At 33.3% G+C, this 26,979-nt stretch overlaps 1 protein-coding gene and 1 pseudogene across 1 annotated transcript; both read left to right on the forward strand.

Moving 5' to 3' along the window:
• Positions 1–7,611: 7,611 nt before the first annotated feature.
• On the forward strand, positions 7,612–7,730 carry LOC112472351 (annotated as a pseudogene).
• An 8,687-nt stretch (positions 7,731–16,417) lies between these two features.
• On the forward strand, positions 16,418–26,419 carry RAP1B (RAP1B, member of RAS oncogene family). Its single transcript, XM_006923721.3, has 7 exons — positions 16,418–16,519; positions 17,631–17,699; positions 18,873–18,929; positions 19,834–19,974; positions 21,652–21,795; positions 22,491–22,607; positions 24,844–26,419. The coding sequence occupies exons 1-6, from the start codon at positions 16,463–16,465 to the stop codon at positions 22,575–22,577; spliced, it is 555 nt and encodes a 184-aa protein (XP_006923783.1). The 5' UTR covers positions 16,418–16,462; the 3' UTR covers positions 22,578–22,607; positions 24,844–26,419.
• The last annotated feature ends 560 nt before the right edge of the window (positions 26,420–26,979 follow it).

Consider the following 26,979-nt stretch of genomic DNA (forward strand, 5'->3'; position numbering starts at 1 on the left):
TGAATACTTGGTATTCATACACTATTATAGAATAAAGCAGAAATTACCAGTTACCTTAACTATCTTTTGTCAGTCTCTTACAGTTTCTTTCAAATATATGCAGTGTATATTGTTTCTGACCTCTTGATTTTGGTTTTCATCATCTTATAGGTTTCTGTTGTACACAGTTCATGCATTTTAAAAGTAGGCAGCATATTAATCATATTTTAATACAATGCTAAACACTTCTAAATGTATTGTCTAACTTCTATTAGAACTTTTATTCATACAAAAAGTACCTGTTTTCTTTATTGGTATGTTTCTCCTCAAAGTGTCTAGTACTGTTGCTTACAAAATGAGTCAGAGCTCTTGACCAACACTTAAAGATTTCTGTTATCTTAACTATAGATTAGAGTCTGTTGTCATTTCCCAGTTTTTTTGTACACTGAGATTGTCAGACTGTGCTTTCCATTGTCTACTAATCATATTCCTGTTTTGCTACCTTCTGTGTCTGTGCTCTCATTATTCTTTTCCTTGGTATGTTCTTCTATATTGAAATGCTATAACTTTTATTCTTTTGCCTCCTTCATAAATCTGTTCCTGACCTCTCTTCTTCTGAATCCACATAATTTTGTTTTTCTCATATTTTTCATTTTTGTATGTCTCATCTTTTCTACATAATTCTAAGCTTGGGAGCAAGTATGTTTTGTTCATCTTTTTAACCTTCATGGTGACTTGCACTTAATGCATATTCAAATCCTAAGTAGATGAAAGGTACACTTTTCTGATTAACCAAATTAGTGTTCCTTCATGATAAATAAATGAGGAAACTCATGTCAAAATACATCATACATTGTAAAGGCTATACCAAATATTGTCTTTTACCATAAACACTCAAACTTGGCTCTTATGCTAAGTACTGCACACAGTTTGGTTTTTTACTTCCATGTTTTATTTCAGAGAAAAGTATGATTCTGTTGTGAAAAAGTAAGTTATATGGTACCCCAAAATGTTTGCAAGCTGTTTTCTAAGCCTTCACAGTTCCACATCTTTAAGATTATGAAACATGAGAGGAATCAAATTCCTATCAAGATGTATTCCATCTAAGATGACCAACCATCTTGGTTTGCTCAGAACTAAGGATTTCCTGGGACACAAGATGTTTCAGTGCTAAAACCAGGACTGCTGGTCACCCTGATTTCACTTAATGATGTAGCCATCTCCTTTGCTTATCACTGTTAGCATAGTTTCAAGGAAGTGTAATAAATGCCTGGTAACTAGGTGATTTTGTGGGAGTGGCGTTGGGGGCACTTGGGCCTTTATTTATTAAGTTTCTGAATATTATTTATTTTGGACAGACATTCTTTAATGTTCAAATGAAAATAGAAAAGTGATTCATCTATTTAGGTATGTATTTGTTTACGACATATGGCAGTCTTATCAGAAGCTGTTGCTACTCAAATTTTTAATTAAAAATTTCACAATCTTTCAGATGATTAATACTTTATTTAAAGGTACTTTATTAGCTATAGTAAAGTCTGAGGTGGCCTGAAATTTTCTTCTTAGTTCTCGTTAAAGTGATGTAAGCTTTGGTCATAGATTTGAAGAGACTGCATGTCTAAAGAAGTGTCTAGGATAGTCTGTGCCTTATCATTCATTCCTTTGCTGGAATTAGCATTTGTAGGTGTTCATATTATATAAATCAGAGAACCCCATGGCTGAGATCTGATGGCGCGTATAACTTAAAGGGGCTATTAATCCTTGCAAATTTTATCAGCTATTAAGTTATAGGGACATGCACTGTGTCTGATGGTATAGGTGGAAAAGAGCCATTAAAAATATTGATATTTTATACTAAAAAGGATGTTAAAACCTGATTTCTACTCCCTACCCCCTTTTTTTGGGGTTCTTCCCATTTTGTAATTATTAAATTTTAACGTGCCTCATGGGGCTACGTGGAATAAATGTCCTTAATTTGATTAATCTGTAGGCTAAAATAGGCTCTTCTGGTATGGTTTGTTTGCTTGTTATTTGTTATTTTTCCTTTAAGAATGTTAATAGAGTCCTTTTGATGTTTTAGCTTTTTGTGTTTCTTTTTGCCAGCTTACAAGACTTGCCAGCTTTTATCCTGGACCACATTGTTGTACAAAAGTTACTTGTGCCTTTAAAGCAAATGTATCTAACATTATATTCCTGTATAGAAATGAGTAAAGATATGATTTGGGTGATGAAAAGAAGAAAATGGGAAAATTTAAGTTGAGAAAGAATGGCTTTTTTTTTTTTTTATATAAGAGAAGGAAGAAATCTATACTTCACTTATATTAGTAGTAGAGTCATCGTTTTGGTTGACTTTTAGTAGGTACATTTATTTTTTTAGACTGTAAAAGAATGTGAAGTAAACACTGACAGTGATGTCACCATAGCAGTAGCATGTGTTTATTCCTAGAGAAATCAGCAATAGGTTGTAAAGCCTCCTGTTCACAGAAGGCTTTAGATAAACAGGAAAAGGAGCAAGTCCAAAGGCACTGTGTGGGCAAATGATTTTTATGTTATGATTTATGTACAATACAAGATAGTCACTGAGTGTTTTACACTGAGAAACCCATTAAGCCTAGAAGATTTTGGGTTTTATACAATATTAATTTTTTTCTGTTCATATTTCCATTTCTCATAAACTGGCAAAAGAGTCCATCAAAGTTCATTTGATGAAATCTTACAACTAAAACTATAAAACCTTAAAATTGAGATTTGTAATCATCTGAATAAATTATTTATTTCAAATTAATAAGCCAGGAATATTGAATGGTACACATGGTACATTTATAATCAACTAAACAAACCAATGTTCTGTTCTATGCCTGAAGCCTTTCGAACACAAGCAGTGAGCATCTTCCTTCTAATCTCTTTAGGAAAAAAAGATGCTACTACCATGTCCATACCATGTCAGTTTTTACTCTGCTGTCTTTGAGACCTATTCCAAAAGATAAAAGATATATAATAAAAATAAGTCTGTTCCTCTTAGGTACCCTATCTGGTATAATGGCCTCACAGTCCATCTCATGCGGCGTCTTAGTTTTCTGTCCACACTCACCTAGTCAGTCACCATATTTTCTTAATACTCGGTTTCTGTGATCTTTCTAAAACAGATGTTTATATCCTTTCCCAACTTGCAAACTGTCAGTTTCTTATAGAAAATAAGTCAAACTCTTAAGCAAAGAGGGTCTCCTTCCTTAGCCACCAACCTCTCCCCTGCGATGGGTGTGCTTATGATGTGATGAATTCTCTCATGCTAATCTTTTTCCCCAGAAAACTCTCATTATCCATTGAACTCCCTTAGTCTTTTAAAACATCCACTGATCTGGTTTACATATCCACTTAGACAAGAAGCCTGTCTGACCTGTCCTTACAGGCAGAGAATTCTCTTCTCTGCACTCATAGCACTTTGTTCTGTAGACCCTGCTTGATTGTGAGCTAATGCAGTGCAAACAGTGTAAACATTTTAATATTCCAAACTAAAGTTTCTTCTGGGGCATAAAGGCCCCTAAAATATGGTTGTCGTATTTGTTTTTCTCCCAAATTTCTGGGATGCCTTACCTCTTTATCACAATTAAAACTAACATGTCTAATCTGATCATCGAAATTGAAATATATAATAAGTGAACGTTTTCCCTTAATATTTGCTTCCTGTATCCCCCTTTTCCCGTGTGAGAAGTAATGAGAGCCCTTATAAGGTAATGGAGTGGAGAGAATGAAATTGATTCCAGAGACACCAAGGTAGAATGGATCAGACTTGGTAATGGGATGAAGAAGAGAGATCAATCGACTACAACTCTCCCAGATATACGGTTCCATGGAGTGGAGTGGAGTAGAGTGGAGTGGAATGAAGTAGAGTAGAGTATGCTTTTGAAGTCCTTTGGGTGCTTCAAATTTTAAGCACTGTAAATAGCTAGGTAGATGAAATTTTTTTCTTATATAGCAAGTAACATTTACTGCCTGATTATATGTTACCTGGTATTAAACATTCTGGGTAGGGTTAGTTATTTCATTTGAATCTTAAAAACTAAGCAGTAATACTGTTATTTCCATTTTCAGATGAGGAAATGAGGTACAGAAATTAAATAACATGACCAAGGTCATTTAGCTAATCTTTGTTAGAACTGGCATTCTCATGGAGGAAATCAAATCTAAAGCTTGTGCTTGTATAACTGTTGTTATATATTTTCATTATTTTTTCTCTTTAAAGTATAGTAAACTAAGGCCTCTGTGTATGTATGTGTCAGATTCCAGGGTATATAGCAAGTAATAAAGTTAATGTCCATAGTTAGGTTACCTAAATTGTGTTTGGAAGATGCAGCAGATCTTTGAGTCACTATGTATGCTTATAGAATTTACAGCTAGATCTTACAAGAGGAAAAAAACTGACAGGTTAGTTTTTAGGTCATGTCCAAAGAAGTCTTGGGAGCAGGGGAGAGTTCTACACAAATCCAACCTGTTTGGGAGGGATCTGATCAAACTAATAAGGGGATCTTAAACCTGCATTATTTCTTCTCTGCTTTTGAAACATTGTTGGAACTTCCATTTCTCTTGTTGACACTTAACTACCTTGCTCATCTATTGACTTTGCTGAGAAATTGGTTAAGAAATTGGTTCCTCTGTGTTTGTCATATTACTGATAAATTGTAATCCTCTAATTAATATATTTTCTCAGAGATGTGATAAAGTAGTGAACTGAAAAGTAACTACTATAGTAACTCCAGTAATAAAATTGGAAAACATAACCTTCAATTGCATATCATAGTATCTGTTAGAATAAGCTTTATTTACTGGCAATATTAATCCACAAAATGGTCAAGGGAAGAATTTTTTCTTAGTTGAGGTATAAATATAATCAGAATAGAGAAAATGCTATAAACAAATTCTACACTTGACTAGATTTAGAATTTTAGTTCACAGAGAAGACTTTCCTCAGCAGAATATAAGATTGGAAACATTTCCCATGTGCCCTCATTATGAGAGAGAGAGACAATTCAAAGTAAATATGGTAGGCAATATTCATTTTAACAGCTTTCTGTTTATTTTGTAGTTCCCCGTTAGAAGTTTTATTATTAAAAGAGGGTATAAGAGGTAGTGTTTAGGCTTCTTATTTCTTCCTCCAAAAATAATTTTTAAATCTGCTCAGATTTGAATTTTGTCATTGTGTCCAACAAATTAGTACCAGGTTCTTCTGACTTTTAAATTAGTTAATTTTATTTGAGAATGAGAAGAGAGCACAACAATTCTTTTTAGCTGCTAAAATAGTACTTTGGGAGTCGGAGGCGGAAAGAAGAAATCAAGTATCATCTCTTCCAGAAAATGTTCAGTGGGAGAAGTAATGTCACTTGACTTCAGGAACCAGTAGTTAAGTGTTTTTACTTAGCCCTTTATAATTTAAGATTAAAGAATTTCAGACTGGTTGGTGGGGGGGAGGTGTTTTAGCGAAACAACTTGAGAATAGAATTGCTCAAGTTAGCAGTGTTTTGGGAAAGTTTTGATTTAACTATCGGTATTTGGAGACCCTTTGACATAATATTTCAAAGGAAAGGAATTTTTCTTTTAAAATGTTGCTTCTCACTTTTCAAGGATTTAATTCTTATAACCTAGTTTTTACATTTATTAATGAGATTAAAGGATAAATCAGATTATGAGGTTGAAAAGGCTATCTCTGGAACCCAAAAGTTGATGGTTTTGACACTGTTCCTGCTGTAGGGTATTTTCTTTTCTACTGGAATTATAATTCCTCTGCAAGGCACATATAAGAACTGTTTTTTATGCCAAATTTGTGTGGTTCATTTTCAGTTGGGATTTGTGACATCTGTCAATAATTGATGTGAACTTAAATGGCAATTTACCTATAAAAAATAACTGGTTAGTGGTCTTTTAAAAATCTAAATCATTCCTTTCTATGCTGGAAATGAATTATTAGTCTTTAGTCAGTCTTTTATTCAACAAACCTTTCTAGACCAAATAGGGTACACCAAAATAAATACGTGCATCTAGTTGATGATGGTAATGACTGACACTTAAGGCTTTTGTAGACTACATACATTCTTATTTATCTGTCCATCAACTCTGTGAAATCGGTATTATCATTGTCCATGTTTTTCAGATTAAGACGCAGACCTAGAAATAAATGGCAACCCTGTGGTAAACTGCATAGTTAGCCCATTGTAGGTCTTCTTATTTCCTGATTTCATGTCTTGCCACCCAGAGTTGCAGAGGCGGTTTAGTATTTACTTTAATGTGTATAAGGAAAACTAAGTTTGGCTTCTTTCTTTATTGATAATGAATTGACTGCACTTGGTTAAGTCTCTAAAAATGTCAGTTGGTTATTTGCTTTCATCTTCTTAAAATATAGGATTGCTTTATTTCATCTAAACATAGATCCACCATTTCAGAAAACAAATAACTCAATTTCTTTGCTTTTCAAGATAATATTGATTCAGGCATTTTCAAGATAACCTTGGTTACAAACTTTGTAACTGGGTTAGTACAACGTTTTCTTAATTCCTTTGTTTTGTTGCCATGAGCTGTCCATTGGATCCTAGGCAAATCTCTGTGATTCTTCCAAATCCAAATTTAACTTCAGCCACAATTTAATTGGCACAATACTCCACCAAAGATGTTGATTTAAAAATACTAAACAAAGCCTAATGGAAGAGCCTTTTGTTGGAAACAGGATTTAATATAACTCCATTGAGGAAAGACTCTTTGGTACCAAGCCATGTATTATTTTCGTCTTAATAGAAGTCCTTTATAACCACCCTGTGTAAAACAAGCCCTACATTTCCACGCAAATTCTCTTACCTTGCTTTATTTTGTCCTCCATAGTGCTTATCGCATCTAGCATTTTATATTGATTTTTTGTTTCCCACCCCCAGATTATAATTTTCAGGATAGGTCATTTGTTCACTGCTTTATTCCCATTGCCTAGAGCAGTGCCTAGCATGTAGTAGGCACTCATTATATATCGGTGTTGACTCTTGAATGCTATACTACAGTAATCTTGATAAAAGATATTGTTTCTTAGAATTCCTTTTTTAATCCTCAGGTTCTAGCACAATTTTTGGATCAGAGTCGACCCTCAAAAAATGTCAACACCAAGTAAATGGCCATGAGTTCTTTTAAATGCATCAGTTTATCATTTTGTTATGCTTTTTTATTTCATAATTACTCTTGTAGTTCATAATTAGAGGCAGTAATTTTTACATAGAAATACATTTTGGACTAAAACTTCACTGTTTTTATTTTCTTTGACTCATACCTCTTCAGAATTTTCTGTTCGGTATCATTATAGCATCCATTATTTTGTTTTTGTGAAAATATCAATTTATTATTAATGGAATATTGTCTTAGATAAGTTTACTGAACTTAATGTAGAATATGATTGTTTCTGCTTTTCTCAACTTCCATTTCAAGTAATTATGAAGCAGCTACTGAAACCTGATTTGGAAGGAGCCGTAGGAGGTTTTGTTTTGTCTTTCCATGTCTTTGCTATGATTTTCTCTGAGACTGGAACTAAACAACTTCTTAAGTTCAGAAAAAGAACCAATGCAAGGAAAGCTAAGTCTGTACAGTAAATTAAGAAAGTTGTAGAACTACAGCCATGCCACCCTGCATGTGCCTGATCCCATCTCATCTCGGAAGCTAAGCAGGATTGGGCCTGGTTAGTACTTGGATGGGAGATCGCCTAGGAAGACCAGGTGCTGTAGGCGTTAAAAAAAGAAAGAAAGTTGTAGAAGGCAGCAGTAAAACAACCTTTTAAATGAATGAATAGAGTACCCAAGAATTTTGCAGGTAATACCAAAAGTGTAAGAGCTATCAGTTACTGTGATTGAAAGTTGGTTGTAGTCACACAAATTTTAGGGGCTTTATGTAAGTGACTAAAATTAGGAATCTTTAAATGTAAATGACATATAATACTTAAAATTACCAAAAAACTTTATTCAAAGATAAGTAGCAGAAGTATTTATGCATTTGAAAAATTAGCGTTGAAAATGTTTCCAGTTTTAACAGTAGTGGAATTTTTAGTGTTTTGATAGTTTTTTACAAATTTAATTGATTTTCTTCATCTGTAATCTTTAGATTGCTAGAGAAGCAGTGTGAATCATGCTTCATATTTATAATTGTGTAAGTGCCTGTTTGTCATAGAAGTTGTACTTTCTTGCTGATGAAGTATAATATAAATGAGCAGTAGCACTATTGATAACACTCCTAAATTCATTTTGCATGTATGCTTTATTCTTGCTTGTTTAACCACTCAAAGAAAATGGGACTCTAGGAGGCTCTCATTAATTAAGAGTTAGTGTAATTTGTGAGTTCATAGATTAAAGCTTGATTCAAGTAATGCTGTATTTGCATATTAACATATAGTCATTGTTAATTAGCGATTCTTAATTTTACAATAACTTCCAAACTGCATCCAGTTTTTATATATAAGTTCTGTTATTTACAAGGAATACCATAAAAGAGAGCATATGTAAACCAATGAAATCCCATCACCTCTACTAGAAATTAAAACTAGAATGTTTCACAGTTGACCGATAGCACTATAATTTTTGGCAAAATGTTTAACAAAGGTTATCCCCTATTGCTGACACATATTCATTTAACACTTTCTGATAGTATTGTCATAACTTCTTGAAGGTTGTTAAAATTTGAATATCAAGTTTTTATTTGATTATAAAATCATTTTAATTGGTCTTCCCATCTCTTTAAATGGCAGTTCATGGCAATAATATGTAATGGTCAGAACTCTGTTAATAATTTCTAATACCACGTACCCTAATTTTATTTAATATCCTGGGGGGGTGTTAATCAGTGATTTCTGCTGATGTATAAGAAGATATTGCAAACCAGCAAGCTTCTCAATACAATTGTTTACTTGTGGCATGCCAGTTAAAATACTTGCTACTTAAATCCTTTGCCACCCTATTCATCTTTTTCTAGGTAGACTTTTCGGCATGCAAATTAATATGACAAAGATATACTGCTTTGACATAAGAGAGGACGTGTTTAAAATGTCAGTATTTACATTGTTTAGAATATTTTTTTCCATAAAGCACTTAGAGAAATGTTTAATTTTATAATTTTCAGTAGTTAGGTATCTCTTGGCCCTTTTTGGGGAAAAAAGTGTACAGGTTATTAAGGTTTAAAAATAGTATCAAGTGAATTTTAATTGGTTCTTTTAAGCTTGCCTATTTTCTTTAAACATGTGCTGTCACCATCAACTATATTATTTATCTAAAACATAGCTTTTTTTCCTATCTCCATTAATATTTTATAATTATTCTTTCTGAGTTGAATGGCTAAACTGGTATTTTTCAGTTTCTAGTGGCCACTTTTTAAAAATGCCAATAATTATCAACATTCTTAAATTATGATAACATGAGAGTAATTACAAGACAACCTCATAACTCCTCTTTTACCTTCAGTTTTTAATTTTCATTTATATATTTTACAAATTTACTATTTATTAATACTAAAACTGTCAGGAAAACCATAAGCAATAGAAGAAATAAAATCCCACCACCTAACATATATATTTTTTTAAGTTCAAGAAAATTAAAATTCATTTTGTTTTACAATCTCAAGATTTTCTCACTGCTTCTAAAGTAGTAACACTGAGATTTTCCCTGGACTGTCAGAATCACAGCCTGTGTGACTTGTGGCACAATAAATCATTGACTTGTGTGATTGATAGTAAGGGTCAGAGAAAACACCAGCATTATAAGATTTTTGTGTGGTTATGTTTTTTTAAGACTTACAAGAAGATTATTTCCTATTCTTTCTGCCTAAACTATGTTTTTAAATGATTCAAAATACTAATATGTACTTAACTTTTTGCTTTTGTATTGATGTAGGAGGTTACTGTAAGGTACATTCCAATTTCAGAGATATTAAAATGTGTTTAGCTGAATATAGTAGTAAGCCTTGGAATCTACAGCTAAAGACTTATAGTTTAGTTAATTTTAATATATTCCAAACTGCTTGCAGTGAGTAACAGGACTGAAATAAGAATAGAAACCTGTGTATGGTTGGAAAATAGTTTTAACTTGTACATTGTATCTCTTCACTTACCTAGAAGAAACTTTCTAAATCAGACAAATGCTGGACAGCAGTCCCCCTCTACATTATATGTTTTATTGAGCCAGTAGGTAAAAGGGTAGAGCAATGACCCTCAACTGTGGGATCAGTTTTGTAACACTGTATTAAGTGGTAGCTCAGACCATTGCTGCTATTATTATTATTTTTTTAAAACTATCTTTTATACTTTGCACAAAACTTTGTTAATATGTGCAAGATACCAGGCCTCTTAAAGAAAATTACATGTCATTCCTTAATTAATTGAGCACATACTATATACCAGGCACTATTTCAGGTTTTAAGGATCTAGTGATGAATAAACAAACAAAAATGCTTGTTTCTGTGGAGTTTACATTATTGCATATCTGTCTCACAACCTTATCAAGTGTATTACTGTCTCTGTTTTCCCTATAAGGAAAGAGAAGCTCTGAAAGTTTTCATGATTGCTTGAGGTTATACAAAACCAGGATTTGAAACTTTGGTGCTGTGAAACAACTATGTTATGCTGTCAAAATTGTCCCTCTTTGGAGATCAGTGAAGGAGAACAATTATTCTCAATGCCTCAAACAGTAGTTATCACAAATCCCATTGATATTCTAATATAATTCTCTCCATCTTAAAATTGTGCATGAAATTTTGGGAATTCACAGATGCCCAAATGCTTATTCATGAGCTTCAAGTTAAGAACACTTGTACAGGAAGGTCTGGCCCACAGCTCACAAATATACCAGTGCCATCACTTTTCTTCTCCACAACGCCGCCCCCCGCCCCCCGCCAACAAGCCAGTGATAGACATTACTTGTCAGAATTGTCTTTTCTGCTAAACCTGGGTGCAGCCACACAATCCTCCTAAAAAGAGAACTAGTGTCCATTGCTAGTCAGAGTTGGCATTCACAATGAAATTCATTATTTAATCTCAGTCTAAGAATCTGTAAACAATTTTTCAAAGCTGGTGTGGTAGAAAGCACAGAAAGTCAATATTGGTTTACATCTTGGCTATCGTACTGTTAGACTTTTTTTAAGGAAAAAAATACTCCATTGGTATTTATCAGGATTTAAATTAAAATATTGTCATTGTGTGGTCTACATAAGGAAATATTGGTAAAAATTAAAGATAATGGCTATGCTTTGTTATATTTCCTTATCAGTGTTACTTGTTGGGAAGCTTATTGGTGAGTTAGATGTGTTTAACATAGTTGTCACTATGTTTTTACATTTAAAAGTCTATTGATGACTCCTATCATATTTCTCTACTTCAAAATTTGAATTGTTTTCAATTTCCTATGGAGTTTGGGTTCTGTGGTAAAAATTCTTGGTTGAGTTACTAAAATTAAAACAAATTTTGATAAGCATTATCTATAATATCCACAAACTGGAAACAATCCATGTGTCTACCAGCTGGTGAATGGATAAAGTGTCACGTATCAATGCAGTGGGTATATTTTTTATCAATAATAAAAAATAGAAGGAACAAATTACTGATAGAAACAATAATATGAGTGAACGTGACTCATTCTAGCAACAATAAATGAAGCAATTGGGAAAAAGAGTCCCAACCATCTCATTAAGATATGCAATTCCCATAAATGTTTACTTTTTATAATCAATATTTTTTAAATGGTAATTTTTATGTTAATTCAGTCAGTTATGCCAGTGTTTTTGTTTTGAGATTTTAGTAACATTATACAGTTGTATAGTAAACATTACAACCAGTTTTAGAACACTTCCAGCACCCTAAAATATTTTTGTTGATTCTCTGGTCAGTCCATTCCCACCTCCAGTGGAGAAAGGGTAGGGAATTGTTGGATACTCATGTTTCCTTGGAGTAGCATTACGGGACAGATACAGGATCTTTGTTCTTCCATTTCTTAGTAAATATGGAACTTTAGTTCTTCCTGCGGCTCTTCTCCTTGCACTATGTACAGGTGCCCTCATCCATAGGCTCCTATTTCTTAGAAAACAAGGAACTTTGGGTTTAGTTTTTCTTTCTAGCTCGTTTACTTTGTGAGCGTCTCTGAAATGCTCTGCAATTGTGTATTTTCTGAGTTAACAACTTTCCATTTTAAGTTTTCTATTCAAGTCTGAGCCCATTTACAGGAAGAAGGGATATCACTGCCTTTATCTCAGCTATAGGATCTACCACAGAATATTTAAGTTTCCTAAAGTTAACTTTAATTTTGTTTTCTATCAAGTCATTTTTATTTTGTGTACAACTTTAAATCTTTACCAATCTACCCCTAAGAGAGACTTATAGTATATTTCCTAAATAGGTTCTTGTTCTCTAAGATCAATTTTTTTTAAGGTATTTGAATCTGGTCTTTTTTATCCTGCTACTTTTAACCATTTTCCTTTGTGAGGAAATTAAATAATTAGTAATTAAGTTGGAATTCTTCAACAAAGTTCTATCAGTCTTCTTCAGATTAAGGAAAATCCTTAAACATAACTTCAACTAAATTCTAGACCAGTGTTTAAATTCAGTTTTTATAGCTCTACCTTCTACTTTAGCAATTAAAGCGTCTGCTTATTGTTTCGTGTAATTGTTTCTTTGCTGAAAGACCCTTAAAACAAATAGTTCATGTCAGACAGAGGTAAGGGGAAGGAGCAAAATAAAAGGAAGGATTTTGTAGGCAGTATATATAGAATGATTCAAGGGTAGGTTTCCAAAGGTTTGAGCTAGAGAGAAATAGAGACTATATACTTTGAGGCCTTAGAGTACCAGTTATAGAAGTTAATTATTGAATGTTATTTTGTCCCATAATTTTTTTTGTAGTTAAAGTTCCTCTTAAGGTATTAATTTTGATATTTCAAAGGTTAGCCATAAGTCCATTTGTTAAGTCACCCTTGTTAAAGTCACAGTTTTTGTCATTTACCAATTTAAGTGTAAGAGTCAGGATTATTTTGGAAGTTTATAAAAGACACAGAAGTTCTTCCTAGAGAATGTTTTGGCTTTGACAAATAAGAGATCACTAGAGTTAAGAAAAATGGTGTCATGGTAATTACCTGGGAAGAGAGGCACACTGGGAACTTTCTGGGTCATAGAAGTGTTTTAAATCTTAATGAGGTGTTTGTGCTTGCAAGGATATGAGCATATGTCAAAACTCATTTAACCGTAATGCCTAAGATTGACTTGTTTTACTGGATGTAAATTATTCCTAAATAAAAATAATATAAGAGTGATTTAAAAAAAATTTTTTTTTTAACAGATGTGTCTTGATTATGTAGCTCCTTTCTAATCTCTACTTGGTCATTTTTTTTTAACAGATGTGTCTTTACAAATAGATTCTCAGGTTCCCTGACCAAGTAGAGATTAGAAAGGAGCTACATAATCAACAATCCCACAGTTATTGACCTTATAATATACTGCCATGAAGATTTTGTAAGTGACTCAGTGTGAAGTTTGACCACTCCCTTACCTTTTACTTGAATTGGTCCCTGGTTTTATTCATCTTCAACCTGTAGTACTTGGGGCTAGTCTGAATTGGACTGGAGGCTTATCCGGCCAATGCCTCCATCCATTTCAAATGGAGCACTCACTTATTCAGTGAATGGAAACAAAACAGTCCAGGACAAAACAAAAAAACAGACGAAATTTTGCATGAATAGATGAACAAAAGCAAAGCAAATAGCTGAAGAATTAAATTAATGGCAAAAATATTTACTAAATAACATACCTCCAGGCAAGAACCAAAAGGCCTAATTGCCTTATACAAAGATCTATTTGGTGCAAATCCTAGGATAACAAAATAAATTTAGCAGTGTAAGCTCAATGAACCAATTGGAACTCCCATCATTATTACTGAGACTGACTCATCTGATAGCAAATTTAAAAAACAAACAGAAGTTGATCATAAGCAGCCCATTCAGTACACTTGTTTGCCAAAGGGCATCATTTAGAATGATGTCAAATGAGGTCTTGGGTCAACTATCAAAGAATGAGAGACACCATTCAGTATCTTAAACAAAAAACACAAAGCTAACCCTCATACACTGCTGGTGGGACTGCAAATTGGTACACCCACTGTGGAAAACAGTATAGAGGTTCCTCAAAAAACTAAGAATTGATCTACCATATGATCCAGCAATCCCTCTACTGGGTATTTACCTCAAAGACTTAAAACTCATACCCAAAAAGATATTTGCACACCAATGTTCATAGCAGCGTTATTCATGGTGGCCAGGACATGGAAGCAACCGAAGTGTCCTACAATAAATGATTGGCTAAAGAAGCTGTGGTACATATATACAAGGGAATATTACTCAGCCGTAAGAAGAGATGAAATACTGCCATTTGCGACAACATGGGTGGATCTTGAGATAATCATGCTAAGTGAAATTAATTTAAAAAACACACACAGCTGAAGTTTTTGATTACTTAAGGAAAAGCTATCCCAGTCAGACACTGCCTCCTCTGAGCAAAGCAGACTACTGGTCGTACATGGTTTTGGGGAATTAGAGTTCAAAAATAGACAAACTTTCAAACTCAGGAATGATTTAATGTCTACTGTAGAAGCACTGTCACTCAAGCAAGACAATTGTCGATTGGTTGGCATAAGTTATAGAGAAAGAAAAATGGCCGAGAAGTCATCAAAAAGTGACACAGCCCAGCTACTCTAAAGGATAAAAAAAACTGCAGGGAGATGAGTCTTACTTGTGTCGAAGTAGTTGGTTTGCTTTTTGGGATGTTTAGAAAATTCCTCTCTCCAAAGTGACCACATTCCCTGTGTTGGGTTCAGAAACACAAATTTGGAGGCATCTTTAATTAGAACCCTAAGGTTTTTAAAAAATATTTCTCAAATAGATCATTATAGATCTATGTGGTTGAGTAATGTCTGCGTGACACTGATAATAGAAATGAACTTTTTGTGGGTTTGGGGGGTCCCCATTCAGGAACAGAAAAAAATATAGTAGATGGTCCATTTATTTAAAGGCAGAAGTGAAGAAAAACATTTTGAAAGGAAGCCCATGCCATTAGACATGGCATCCTAAGGAGAAATAAAGGAATTGCATGGAGAAATGGGATATTTTTTCTAAGAGTATTGGCTGGAGGGAAAGAACATATAAGAGATTTAACACAAAGAAATACACCAAAGTGAATCCATTCTTGATTGACTGATTTTCAGAAGGGGCTGTCGATAATTGGCTAATTTATAGATATATTCACTGAAACAAATGGTTATTGGTTGATTAAATGTGTTTAAGCCATTTCTGCTAGTTACTTGATACTATGACTAAAGATTTGTCACTTCTTGATTAAGAAGGTTAAAAACCTGTTCTAGTGGCTACTTTGGTACCATGGCCACTGACCAGTTATTTTTTTCTAGGAACATAGGAGCTTTATATTCTCATATTATGCCCAACCCTGGAAACGTTTAAGATCTTCTTTCTCTGTCCTTAGTATACTGAAATTCTATAATGATAAGCCTTGGTAGAGTTGCTCCTTTTTGACTTTATTTTGTATTGATTTCCAGTATTTCATAATAGTGAACACTTAGTGGACTTTATTCATATTCTTCAGTTCTGCCTCTGATTCCTGACCATTTTCAGATTCTTCGGACACACACCGCCCCCCCTCCCTCCCTCACTTCAGTTAATAGATATTTGGCCTGCTTTCTCTACTAACTTATTTACCATTTATGTATCTCAAGGATTGGCACTTTTTTTTTTTCCCTGTAAATGCCACAGTAAATATTTTGGGTTTTGCAGACCAGATGGCCCCTACTATAACTTCCTTACTCTGCCATTACAGCAAGATAGGAGCCACAGACAATACACAAATGAATGGGCATGGCTATATTTAATAAAACTTTATGTACAAAAGCAGGTGGTAGACTGGATTTGTTTACAGACCCCTGCCCCATCCTATTCATCTTTCTAGACTATCAGCTCAAATGAAGGAAGGATTTTTTTTTTTTTTCATTTGGTATATCCCTGTACTTAGTAAGCACTCAACTTACCCAAGGTTCCACATGATTCAGGAAAGGGGGTTTAAACATGTCTGTCTCTGCCATCTTGTCATCTTGTCATCAGTAGACTACCCCTTCATGCTGTTTTTCAGCCTCCTCCTCTCTTTTATTTTTTCTTAATAGAGCAAATATTTTATTCTAATTGAATTTAGGATATGGCTAGAAGTCATGTCTGGAATTCTGCAGTTTCTTTTTACCTCCCATGTGTTATAAAGAGCCCTACCAGTAGCATTCTTGTTTGTGGAATGGTGCATTTAATATGGTATAGTAATCATTTAAAATAAATCTACTTGCTTGCATGTCTTGTAAATAAGAAGCACATATATACAAAGATATTAAGAATTCTTTTTTTCTTTTTTTTTCTTTAATAAGGTACTAGCTTTTGACAAGTTTGCACCATGCGTGAATATAAGCTAGTCGTTCTTGGCTCAGGAGGCGTTGGAAAATCTGCTCTGGTAAGTCTGTCTGACTATAAGCTATACATGCATACATACATACATACATACATGCATGCACACACACACAACCACACACACAACCACACACACACAACGATATAAGTAACCCCAAGACATTTCTTTTTCTTGAGTTTTAGGTTTTGATTATTTGTCTTCATTTATTTGTTAAAGTGAAATATAGTAATTTTAGAAGCAGTATAATATTTTTCTTATAATTTTAGTCAACTTTTAGTTGTATCTTGGTAGATTATTGGTAGATCATTGGTTCAAGGCCAACATGAGATATGCCAGAACACAGTTTGAGCTAAGCACAAAGGGTAGGAACATATTAATGTGTGTCTGTCATCATTTCAGAGCCCGAAAGGAATGAATTTTGGTCTTTCTCATTGAGAGCTGGCTTATCATATATGTTTTTTATGCTAGAAAATATTAAATAAAACTTATTTTTAAATGCTTTTTCAAATATTACCTTTGACTCTCCAGTTCTTACATTATTTTAGCCATTTTTTCTGTATCAAGAAATAGTATAGCAAGAAAAAAAACATATCTCGGTGGTAGGTGAGGAAGGGAAGATAGGGAAAATAACTTGATGATTAATAGTTCAGAGTTTAACAAAGCCCCACAGTAAGATCAGCCATCTAATCTAACTTGGCCACTTAGAGTGACCACCTAGCACAGAACTTGACATCCTTGGATCAAACTGAGAAACATGTACAATAAGGCATGTGCTGCTTATTCAGTTGTAATTGTATCCAAAGTGATGAGAAGGTATCTTGAGTGCATGGTGTGTGTACAAAAAATAATTAGCCACTTTCTAATTAAAATTCAAATTTATGCCCTTAAGACTGAAACTAGAGACATTTAAAAAATTTTAAATATATGATCTCTAAATTTAGAATTACCTAATAAAGAACATAGCGATTATTGATTTAAAAAAAAAAACTTTCTAAGGTAATCTCACCAAATGCATACATTCAAATTCATAGTGGTGGTTGTGTTTTTTCATCTATGGCATAATGACCTATGAGAAATCAATGGTTTTAAAACATATAGATTTGGATTTGTTCTCTTCTTTACACATATAGTGGCATGTTATTTTTTTTTTCAGACTGTACAGTTTGTTCAAGGAATTTTTGTTGAAAAATATGATCCTACGATAGAAGATTCTTATAGAAAGGTATGCTATTTTAAAAAGGCTTTTGCTTTTGACTTTACTATAAATTCTTGTTGTTTTATAATTATTGAATGTTGTTTACAAAGTAGGATGAAGAAACAGTTAATTTATAAAATTTGTGGGGAAAGTTCATACTTTATTATTGCCTGGCATTGTGTATTTGCCAATTTATGAGAATCTTAAATACCCTCACTCTCTCTGGCTCTCTCTCTCTGAGAATTTTAAGTTTATCCTGATCCCAACATTGTAATTTGACACACAAACTTGAGAGCTAGGCCATCTATGTCAAGTGGTAACTCCACGTTCCACACCCCCACCCCAAAGACTAAATACTCTCAGGCTCCTTTCTTTTTAACTTAAGATATAAGTACAGAAGTCTCCCTAACCTTCCTGCTAATAACTCCTTGAACAAGTACCACTGCCCATAATGGAAAGTTTTATTTCTATGTCCACTAACACAACATGACAAACTTAATGTGCAGACCTTGTTAATGTGGTAGGAAGAGTTATCTTCCACCTTATGTAGCAGCCAGCCCAGCCCCTGCCGCTGTGCAGACACAGTGTTCCCACTTCTCTGTCTGTGTCCACTGTCTACCATAAAAACGGAAAACCCCTTCCTGCACCCCAGCTGTGAGGCAATATAACTTTTATTTCCACATCTAATTCTAAATAACTTTTTCCTAGGAAGTGTTAAGTAAAAAGGGGTAACAGAAATGTATAATTTATTTGATAGCTGTCTTCCGTTTCCTTGCTACTAGAAATTTTATATCAATACAGTGAAGCGGGGGATATGGTTATCTGTGGAAATGAAGGTATAAGGTATGGCAGAATTGAGATAGAATTACTTCTGATATCATCCGAACTATTACTAGTTTTAATATTATTTTGAGCTATTTTTAAATCATTTCCTTTCCAGAATTAAGTGCTGAGCAATTCATGTTGAGCTTGGATCTTATAGGTATCTGTGTGTTGAATCAGAACACATGGTTTTTGCACTTAATACAATTTAGGAGATAGTGGACCTTGGTTATCTCGCTATTTTTTCACCTGTTAAAGTATTGTTTGAGATTAGAGTTGCTATAATTTTGTGTGTTTCAAATATCATATTAGCTCTTGTGTATATTAACAGTTTTGTTTACATTAAAAAATGAAGGCGTGTTTTAATTTTTCCCTCAGCAAGTTGAAGTAGATGCACAACAGTGTATGCTTGAAATTTTGGATACTGCAGGAACGGTATGTAAAACAAAGTACCAAAATATATGCACAACTTGTGCAATATTAACCTTGTAAATGCTAGTTCTCTATAGATAAATATTAGCTAAGCTTATTTAAAAATACTGCTTGCATTAAATCTTAAAGCTGTTTTTCTTATTCTATTGAATTCTGCTTTTTGTGTATGTGCTTTATAATTACAATGGGTCAATTATCGAAGAAATAAGTACAAAAAATGTTTGGATGAAAATTCATAGTCTCACTAGTACTTCTAAAACAAAATATATTACCATATTTTAAATAATGTGGCAAATACTTGGGTTTGTTTGTCTACCTGTTTATTTACATAAATAACATGTTTATTCCTCAGTGAAACATTTCAAATGGTATCTTTCAAAGTATTTACGAACCAGCTATTTGTTGGTATCTGAAGGGAAGATTTATTCTGGATATATGGTATTCATTCAGATAATATTTGAGTACCAGATATGTGGCATGGGCTGTGTTTTTACTCTCAAAGGCTGACAGTCTAGTGAAGGAGGAAAAGTATGGGAAAATGGCAAGATAGGTGTGCATGCTGGTGGACCCCATAGAACTAGAGCACTGTGAGCTAGCTGTGAGTAACGGATATTCGATTTGGGTGCCCTCTCCATTATGGTATATTAAAAGGCTGCCCTTGAGTAGCTTTTGGAGACATTTCCATACCACTTGAGTGTATTTATTGCATATAAACCTGCTTTGGTATTCATTTTTAAATTAAAAACTTAATTTTTGAAATACCAACTTTTTAAATAGCATCTTGCCACAGACTGTAATTTTAAGAAATGTTACATAATACTGTATTGAGCTCCTAGACTTTGAAAATTGTTCAATTAACCTGTCGCAATATTGTTATTTTTTTAATGATTCTTTCTTTCTACTCTAGGAACAATTTACAGCAATGAGGGATTTGTACATGAAAAATGGACAAGGCTTTGCGTTAGTTTATTCCATCACAGCACAGTCCACATTTAATGATTTACAAGATCTGAGAGAACAGATTCTTCGAGTTAAAGACACTGATGATGTAAGCTGACTTCCTAATAAATAAATATATTTTATTTTAAACCCTTATTATAGTGATATCCAACTTAAAAGTTAGTATTTAAATCCAGTTTAAAGTTGATTTATTTGGGGGGATTAGTTTTTCAGAAGCTTTTTCTTTGAAAGGCAAAAATATACTTTTAACACTCATGCATATTTCAAATATATATAATGTGGAAAGTAAGAAACACCATCCTTGTCCCTTACCCTAAAATAAATTTTATACCTTTCCTATTTTTAAATCTTGCTTTTGGTGAGGAAGAAGGAGAGATGTGGGTGGCAAATGTTACTAATAGAGCAAATGTTGATTTGGCCATATTTCTGATAGATTTAAGAGCCTTTTTAATAAGAATCAGTGCTACATATGAACACACATCTGAAGCAATTACGATAGAGCATAGTAACTAATTTTTAAAGGAAACGAACAAATATATTAGACTAATGTTAATTTACATGCCCCTTCAGAGTTCACCATAATGGAGTTTAATCCCTGTAGGAAACTTCAAAAGGATTACTTTAATTCCTCATCACTCTATATTTAGTAGTGCTTCTCAAAATTGATCTTGCATCAAAATCACCTGGAAAGCTGATTAAAACAGATTGCCAGGCCCTGCTCCCAGAGTTTCTGATTCGGTAGGTCTGGGATAGAGCTCAAGAATTTGCATTTCTAACAAGTTGTTTGTGATGCTGCTGATCTGGGCACTACACTTTTAAAACCACTGTACTATCTGTAATTTAATTATATCAAATAATATGAGAGCTCAGAGGCACTTTTGGAAACACTGCCATTTTTTGGACCCTACATATTTACAGCACGCTCAGTGAGCATTTCTCAATTAGTAAATCTATTTTCTACTATCTCTAGTAACTACTGTAGTTTTCTTCTATCATTTGCGTTAAAGTTATTTATTAGTATAATAGTCTATGTGTGTTTCTAAAAAGCCAAAATTCTCGATTTCCTAGTTTGGGTTTTTTTCCAAAAATTCTTTAGAAAGTCAGTCTCTAAATGATTAATAGAAGTTTTGCAAAATAAGTATTATTTTTCCAGAGTGTCCTTTTAAAACTACAAATATCACATGTATCCAAACATATAATTAATGTGGCCTACATCTTTAGTAAATGAACATGATATTACTTCTTAGCATTTTAATATATACTATATGAGAAACTAAAAATTCTTCCTTAGGGACTTTCCAAATTTCTGCTTTTTGTGTTATGAAATTGGGAACAATTATTTGATAAGTATATGTGAGGAAACTAGAAAACTTGAAGTTGATTCACATCTCTAAGAGAAACATTTAAAATTTTTGAAATATATTGGCTTTTCACAGCAACACTCTTTTGTACTTCCTTTTTGAAAAGGTTTTGTGTTTTGCTTATTATAATTATATCTAAGTCCATTGTTTTAAGGGCTTTATTTACCCTTTTATAAATAGATCACAGCTTTTTTCCTAAAACTTTCACATGAAAAGTTCTTAAATTAGCATTATTAAGGCTTTCATGTTTAACTGTAAATTTTATTATACATTATTAATTTAGTATTTTTCTCTGGCATAATATAAAAAAATCCTTAGAGTTGACTTTTAGAATTTTTTTGATTTGAATTTATATCGCATATTTATTTACTTATTTTTGTTTATCTTCACAAATATATTTTTAGGTTCCAATGATTCTGGTTGGTAATAAGTGTGACTTGGAAGATGAAAGAGTTGTAGGAAAGGAACAAGGTCAGAATCTAGCAAGACAATGGAACAACTGTGCATTCTTAGAATCCTCTGCAAAATCAAAAATAAATGTTAATGAGGTATGGTGAAATATACTTTAAAAGCTCTATTTGGAATTCAGTGTTCAAAATTAATGGAAAATAATGTGTATTAACACAACCCCAAGTTAATATGTACTCAGGATGCTTTGTTGATCTTATAGGCAGAAATCTTTAGTTAAATATATACATGTTAATAAGCAACAGTGCCATTTTAGCCTCTTTATTAAATGCTGGTACAGTAGAATATACCATAAAAAGGAGGAGGCTTGACAGAAAATGATAGGGATGGGGAAGACAGATTAACTCTTCAGGTGTATGAAGGATGTTATATAAAAGACGGAGACATTCAGAAAGGCATGTATGATTCTTGCCTAGAAGGGGTTTAAAGTCATGTTATAAGGATACATAAAAAGATTTGAAGAGTAGATTGTTTTCTTTGGATGATGGTAAATATTCTAAATGAACTAAGATTGAGATCTCTGTGACTCCTTCAACTTAGTGCTTATTTTAAGGAGAAAAATGTTAGCCTTTCCACAAAATAAACAAAACAGAAAAGACCTTGGCAGTTACAAGAATACCTGGTTTTTTTCCCCCTCATTTCTTAACTGAATAGAATATTTGCTTTCTAGGGTTCATTTATATCCATGGAAAGTTTGATTTTTTCATTTTATATTTTTTTATTTTTTGTTTTTTGGATCTTTTCCTCCTGTAAATTAAAAATAATATGTTTGCAGATCTTTTATGACCTAGTGCGGCAAATTAACAGAAAAACTCCAGTGCCTGGGAAGGCCCGCAAAAAGTCATCATGTCAGCTCCTTTAATATACTAAATGCATTGTAGCTCTGAGCCAGGTATGTTGATTTATCTTTTCCTTTTTTTTCCCCTTTTCCTCTTTTAACCTCAACTTCATTTAGGGTACTTTTGTCAAGAAAGCAAATACAGAATTTTTTGTTCTAAAAAAGAAGTAGTTACTTCCTTTCTAAGATATCCATGAGTTAGGGTGATACCCTAATAATTGAAATAATTATTTCACTTACATATCATTGTCCGAAGTAAGTTATTCCAAATAAGTGAGTATTCTAGATTAAGTTCATCCAATATATACTTGTACCCCAGTGGGACACTGGTTTGTGTTGACAGTATAGTGATGAACAATGTCAATCTGTCTTTGCCTTTTCATTGCCTTAAGCTACTTAAGGTCTGTGAAAGAGTTAAAACAATTGTAAAATACAATATATGCTATGATAGAATACATTCAGTGTGGTACTGATAATAAGTACCTCAGACACATTTATCATATGCCAATACTCTTAGTACTATTTATATATTAATTGAGTTCTTGTAACAATCTTGTGAGGCAGGAACTGTTGTTATTACCATGTTACAATGAATGAACTGAGGCACAAAAAGATTCTTATTTGTTCAAGCCTTGCAGTTAGTAAATAGAGAGCCAGAATTTGAATTCAGTAATCTGAATACTATGGCTCAGAATTTGAGCCATGGACTGGTTATCCAGTCCATGCTTGGTCACTGCTATTTTGAGTACCATAGGAGCATATAACTGGGGCATCAAACCAGTTAGATATGAACTCTGGATCCAGGGAAAGTCTGTCAGTAAGAGACATCTAAACTGACATCTAAAGGATAAGTAGAAGTTGTGTAGGGGATGACAAGTTCTCAGGCCGAGAGAACCACAAATACAGCCCAGAAATTAGTGAAGGAAAATTAAGCATATCACATTCTTATATAGTTTTTGAAAACAATGATATTAAATGAGTTAATTCTTATAAAGCAGTTAGATCAGCCTGACACATATTAAACCCTCAATTATTAGCTACTGCTAGTTACCAATGATAATGTTTTCCTACTCAGTTATCATTAAACCATATTTTATTGTACTCTTACCTTTAGACACTTTTGATGTTTGTGGTTCTGCTTCTTTCTATACTCCAATAGCACTCCAATCCTGTGTCTTTTTCGTTTTTGACCCTACTCTCTGTTTAAGGCTTTCTATTTAGAGATATATCCTCTCATTTCTGACCAAAATGCCCATTATTAGCATACATGTCACACATGTCCCTGAGCTAAGACATTCCCATCTGTCCTTTCCAGTTTGCTAAAATCAGTCTGCTAGGATTTAGGAAATTTAGCGAACTCATTCAGACTCTAAATGAGGGATTAAAGTTCAAGGCATTTCTGAAAATTATTTCAGTAGCCACATACATATAAACGTTTCTGGAACTTGCAACAAGTCTGATCCCCAGAAAAACAGTAAAAAAGGAAACTTTTTTTTAGCCCAGGCATGTATGCAGAAAGTCATCCAAAGTAAATATTGGGCAGACAGTGAGTTCTGATTTTATTTTATTTACTTCACCCAGTTTTTTTTTAAGTTTAATATTATATGAGTTTAGTATCATACCAACTTTTTCTGACAGATATCTAAAAGTTGATAGAATCTGTTTAAACATGGAATTAGAAAGTACATAACTGTCAACTCTAAAGAGCCATCATGAAGTAAATTCTGTTTCGTCAGCTTCTCTGAACCAGCTTTTTAGCCACTCTTATTGGAAAAGTGAGGAAAAAAGGTCTTGATTTTTTGATACTAGAAACCCTGGTGAGATGTGCACTCTGTACTCATGATATAATTCTAGGATTGTAAACACTCACAGAAACACCCATTTTGTTAATATTGCTGTCTGTCTTTTAATCCTAATTCTAATAAAGTTGGCCTGACCTAAAATTCTAATGTGAGTTTTTTGTTCCCCCACTTTTAATCTTTGGAAAGTAATACACAGAAATTTGCTCAGAGCTACATTCCCTTTTTGTACCTAAAAACTTTTATTTGACTGAGTTTCAAGAAGGCAGCAGAAGTCATGATGAAGTCATTCCAAAAAAATGAAAATGTCTACCCATGCATTGCTTTGCTGTGAATTGTGATACACTGTCATTAATGTAATGACAAGGACAGGAGCCTGTATTATTATATTCATTTCTAACACTTTCACACTGGGATCTTAATGTGTTCTTTTGGATCTTTAGTGTGCTGTTTTTAACCCATCTTTTCATTTATTTTTTTCCTTTTGACAGGTCTGAGGAATTGTTGCCCAATTCAACAGTGCCAGCATTCCAACTTTGTTAAACCTACCAACATCTTAAATGGACTTTCTGTGGTGGTACCCTTTAAGAGGCGGATGAAAGCTACTACATCAGTTTGCACATTCTAATCACTTTCCAGTATCACAAGAGAGATTTTTACTTACATAATAGTCCTAGAGTATGCAGCTGGTAAAACCAGAGGCTACAATCCAGTATTACTGCTAAGAGACATTTTTCATCCACCAATGTTGTACATGTATGAAAATGGTGTACTGTATACTTTAACACGTCCCATACTTTGTATTGGAGAGTACAATAATGTAAATCCTAAAAGCACCACTATTTTAGCATAATAAAAGAAAGTCCAAAGAGCTCCTATATAGACTACTCCAGATAACTTTGCTTCTTTGATACTTGTAGCTTATTGTAATTTTTTTTAAGAAATTCAAGGTCATTATCATTGTATTGTACAAATAAGCGCTTTGATTAACACAGCTATATAGTTTTTTTAATTTTTAAAAAACCTGTGGAGACAGTGATCTTGTCTTTAAAATATGATAGTCCTTTCAGTATAATGTCTTAGGTTAAAGACGTTGCCTTTAATATCTGTTGGGAAGGAAATGTCCAGACTTTTCAAATCTCTTATTATATGTTTCCTTTTTGTTTACATAGGGAACAATGTTTATAGTTGTGTGTACAGTGGGGGTCTACAACAAGAAGTGTATATTTTCAAACAATTTTTTAATGATTTAACAATTTTTGTAAATCATTTTCAGGCTTCTGCAGCTGTAGATTCTCACTGTGAATCCCTTGCTTGCTCATGCATAAGTGTATTTGCAATACCAAATATACAGGTTTAGTATTTTTGCCTGTTAGTGATTGTTTCACATGTGTAACGTTTTGGTTGAGATGTTAAATGGTGGACGAGTACTGTGGATGTGAATGTGGGAAGTAATTTTAATCATGTGTAATTGGTCACAAGGCCTAATTTGCAGTAACTATTGCTGTTTTATTTAACAATGCCTTGTTGCTTTGTATGCATTAACGTTTGGGTGTAAAGATTGTGTGTCTATCCAACAGGGAGCCACAGTATTTAAATTGACCAACCTAATGTTACAACTACTTTGAGGTGGCCAAATGTAAACTAAAAGCCTTAATTAAAGTGGTGCAATTTTGTATGACTTAGCATCAGTAGTTCAATAAATTTGGATTGCCATGCAAGGGCTTGCATTATAATTACTTGCCACTTGAATGTGTTTTCTGTAATGTTTAACAGTGCTAGTAAATAAATATAGGCTTAACTTTTTCAGTGTACTAGGTGCATTTTACATAGTGTGGTTTCATAATTTAACATTTGGGCAAGCCAAACTTATTAAGTACAGAAATGATGAGTGAAAGATGTCATGTTTTTATCCTAGTATTGTTTGAATATCCACATAATCACCTTTTGAGTTTTTCCTTGGCAAAGAATTTTGTAAATCAAGCAAATTACTTAAGAATATATGCCTTCTGGGTAATGTTCAGTAGCTCTGAGCATAGGAGGAGAATTAAAATACTTTGACAGATATTATGCTTATGAATTTTTAAAAGATACAGGATAAAGTTCGAATATTATGGTTACAAGCCTTTTTGAATGAGGTTGACTCAAAGTACTACTTTCTTTTTAGATAACAGATCTGCCTTTGTCTATGTGTTCTGTAATTCAGTTCTTTTTTGAAACTTGTAAACAAATCTTGACTCAAACTTTGTAAGTATTTGCCAGCCACTGGAGCATAGCAATTAATTCGTGGTAACATCTAGCTTAGGGGGCCTACTAATCCCCTAAATACATGCTATTTGAATGGGATACTTAAAGTCTTTCATTTCAAAAAGAAAAAGGTCTCCTTCCTTATGTATTTCACTCGCAGATTCATGTATTTAAAGGTTCCATGTATCTAAAAAAAAAAGGAATGTTTGTTTTCTCAGAAGTCCTACTTACCGAAGAGACTCCCTTTGGCAAAACTGGTTTTATTTAGAGCCATTGAGAGAAAATTAAACCCCCAAAAAGTGGGATTGTGGAACACTGAAATTACTTCGATTTACTGTCCTGTTACATCCATTTGACCCTCTTTGAGGGCACCCCAATTC

This window comes from Pteropus alecto, unplaced genomic scaffold, assembly GCF_000325575.1.
Source record: "Pteropus alecto unplaced genomic scaffold, ASM32557v1 scaffold76, whole genome shotgun sequence".
Classification (NCBI taxonomy): Eukaryota; Metazoa; Chordata; class Mammalia; order Chiroptera; family Pteropodidae; genus Pteropus; species Pteropus alecto.

Coding starts and splice junctions, on each gene's coding strand:
- RAP1B (XM_006923721.3), top strand. CDS start 16,463: ATGCGTGAATATAAGCTAGTCGTTCTTGGCTCAGGAGGCGTTGGAAAA. Junction 16,520..17,630: donor GCGTTGGAAAATCTGCTCTG/GTAAGTCTGTCT, acceptor TTTTTTTTTCAG/ACTGTACAGTTTGTTCAAGG. Junction 17,700..18,872: donor TAGAAGATTCTTATAGAAAG/GTATGCTATTTT, acceptor TTTTTCCCTCAG/CAAGTTGAAGTAGATGCACA.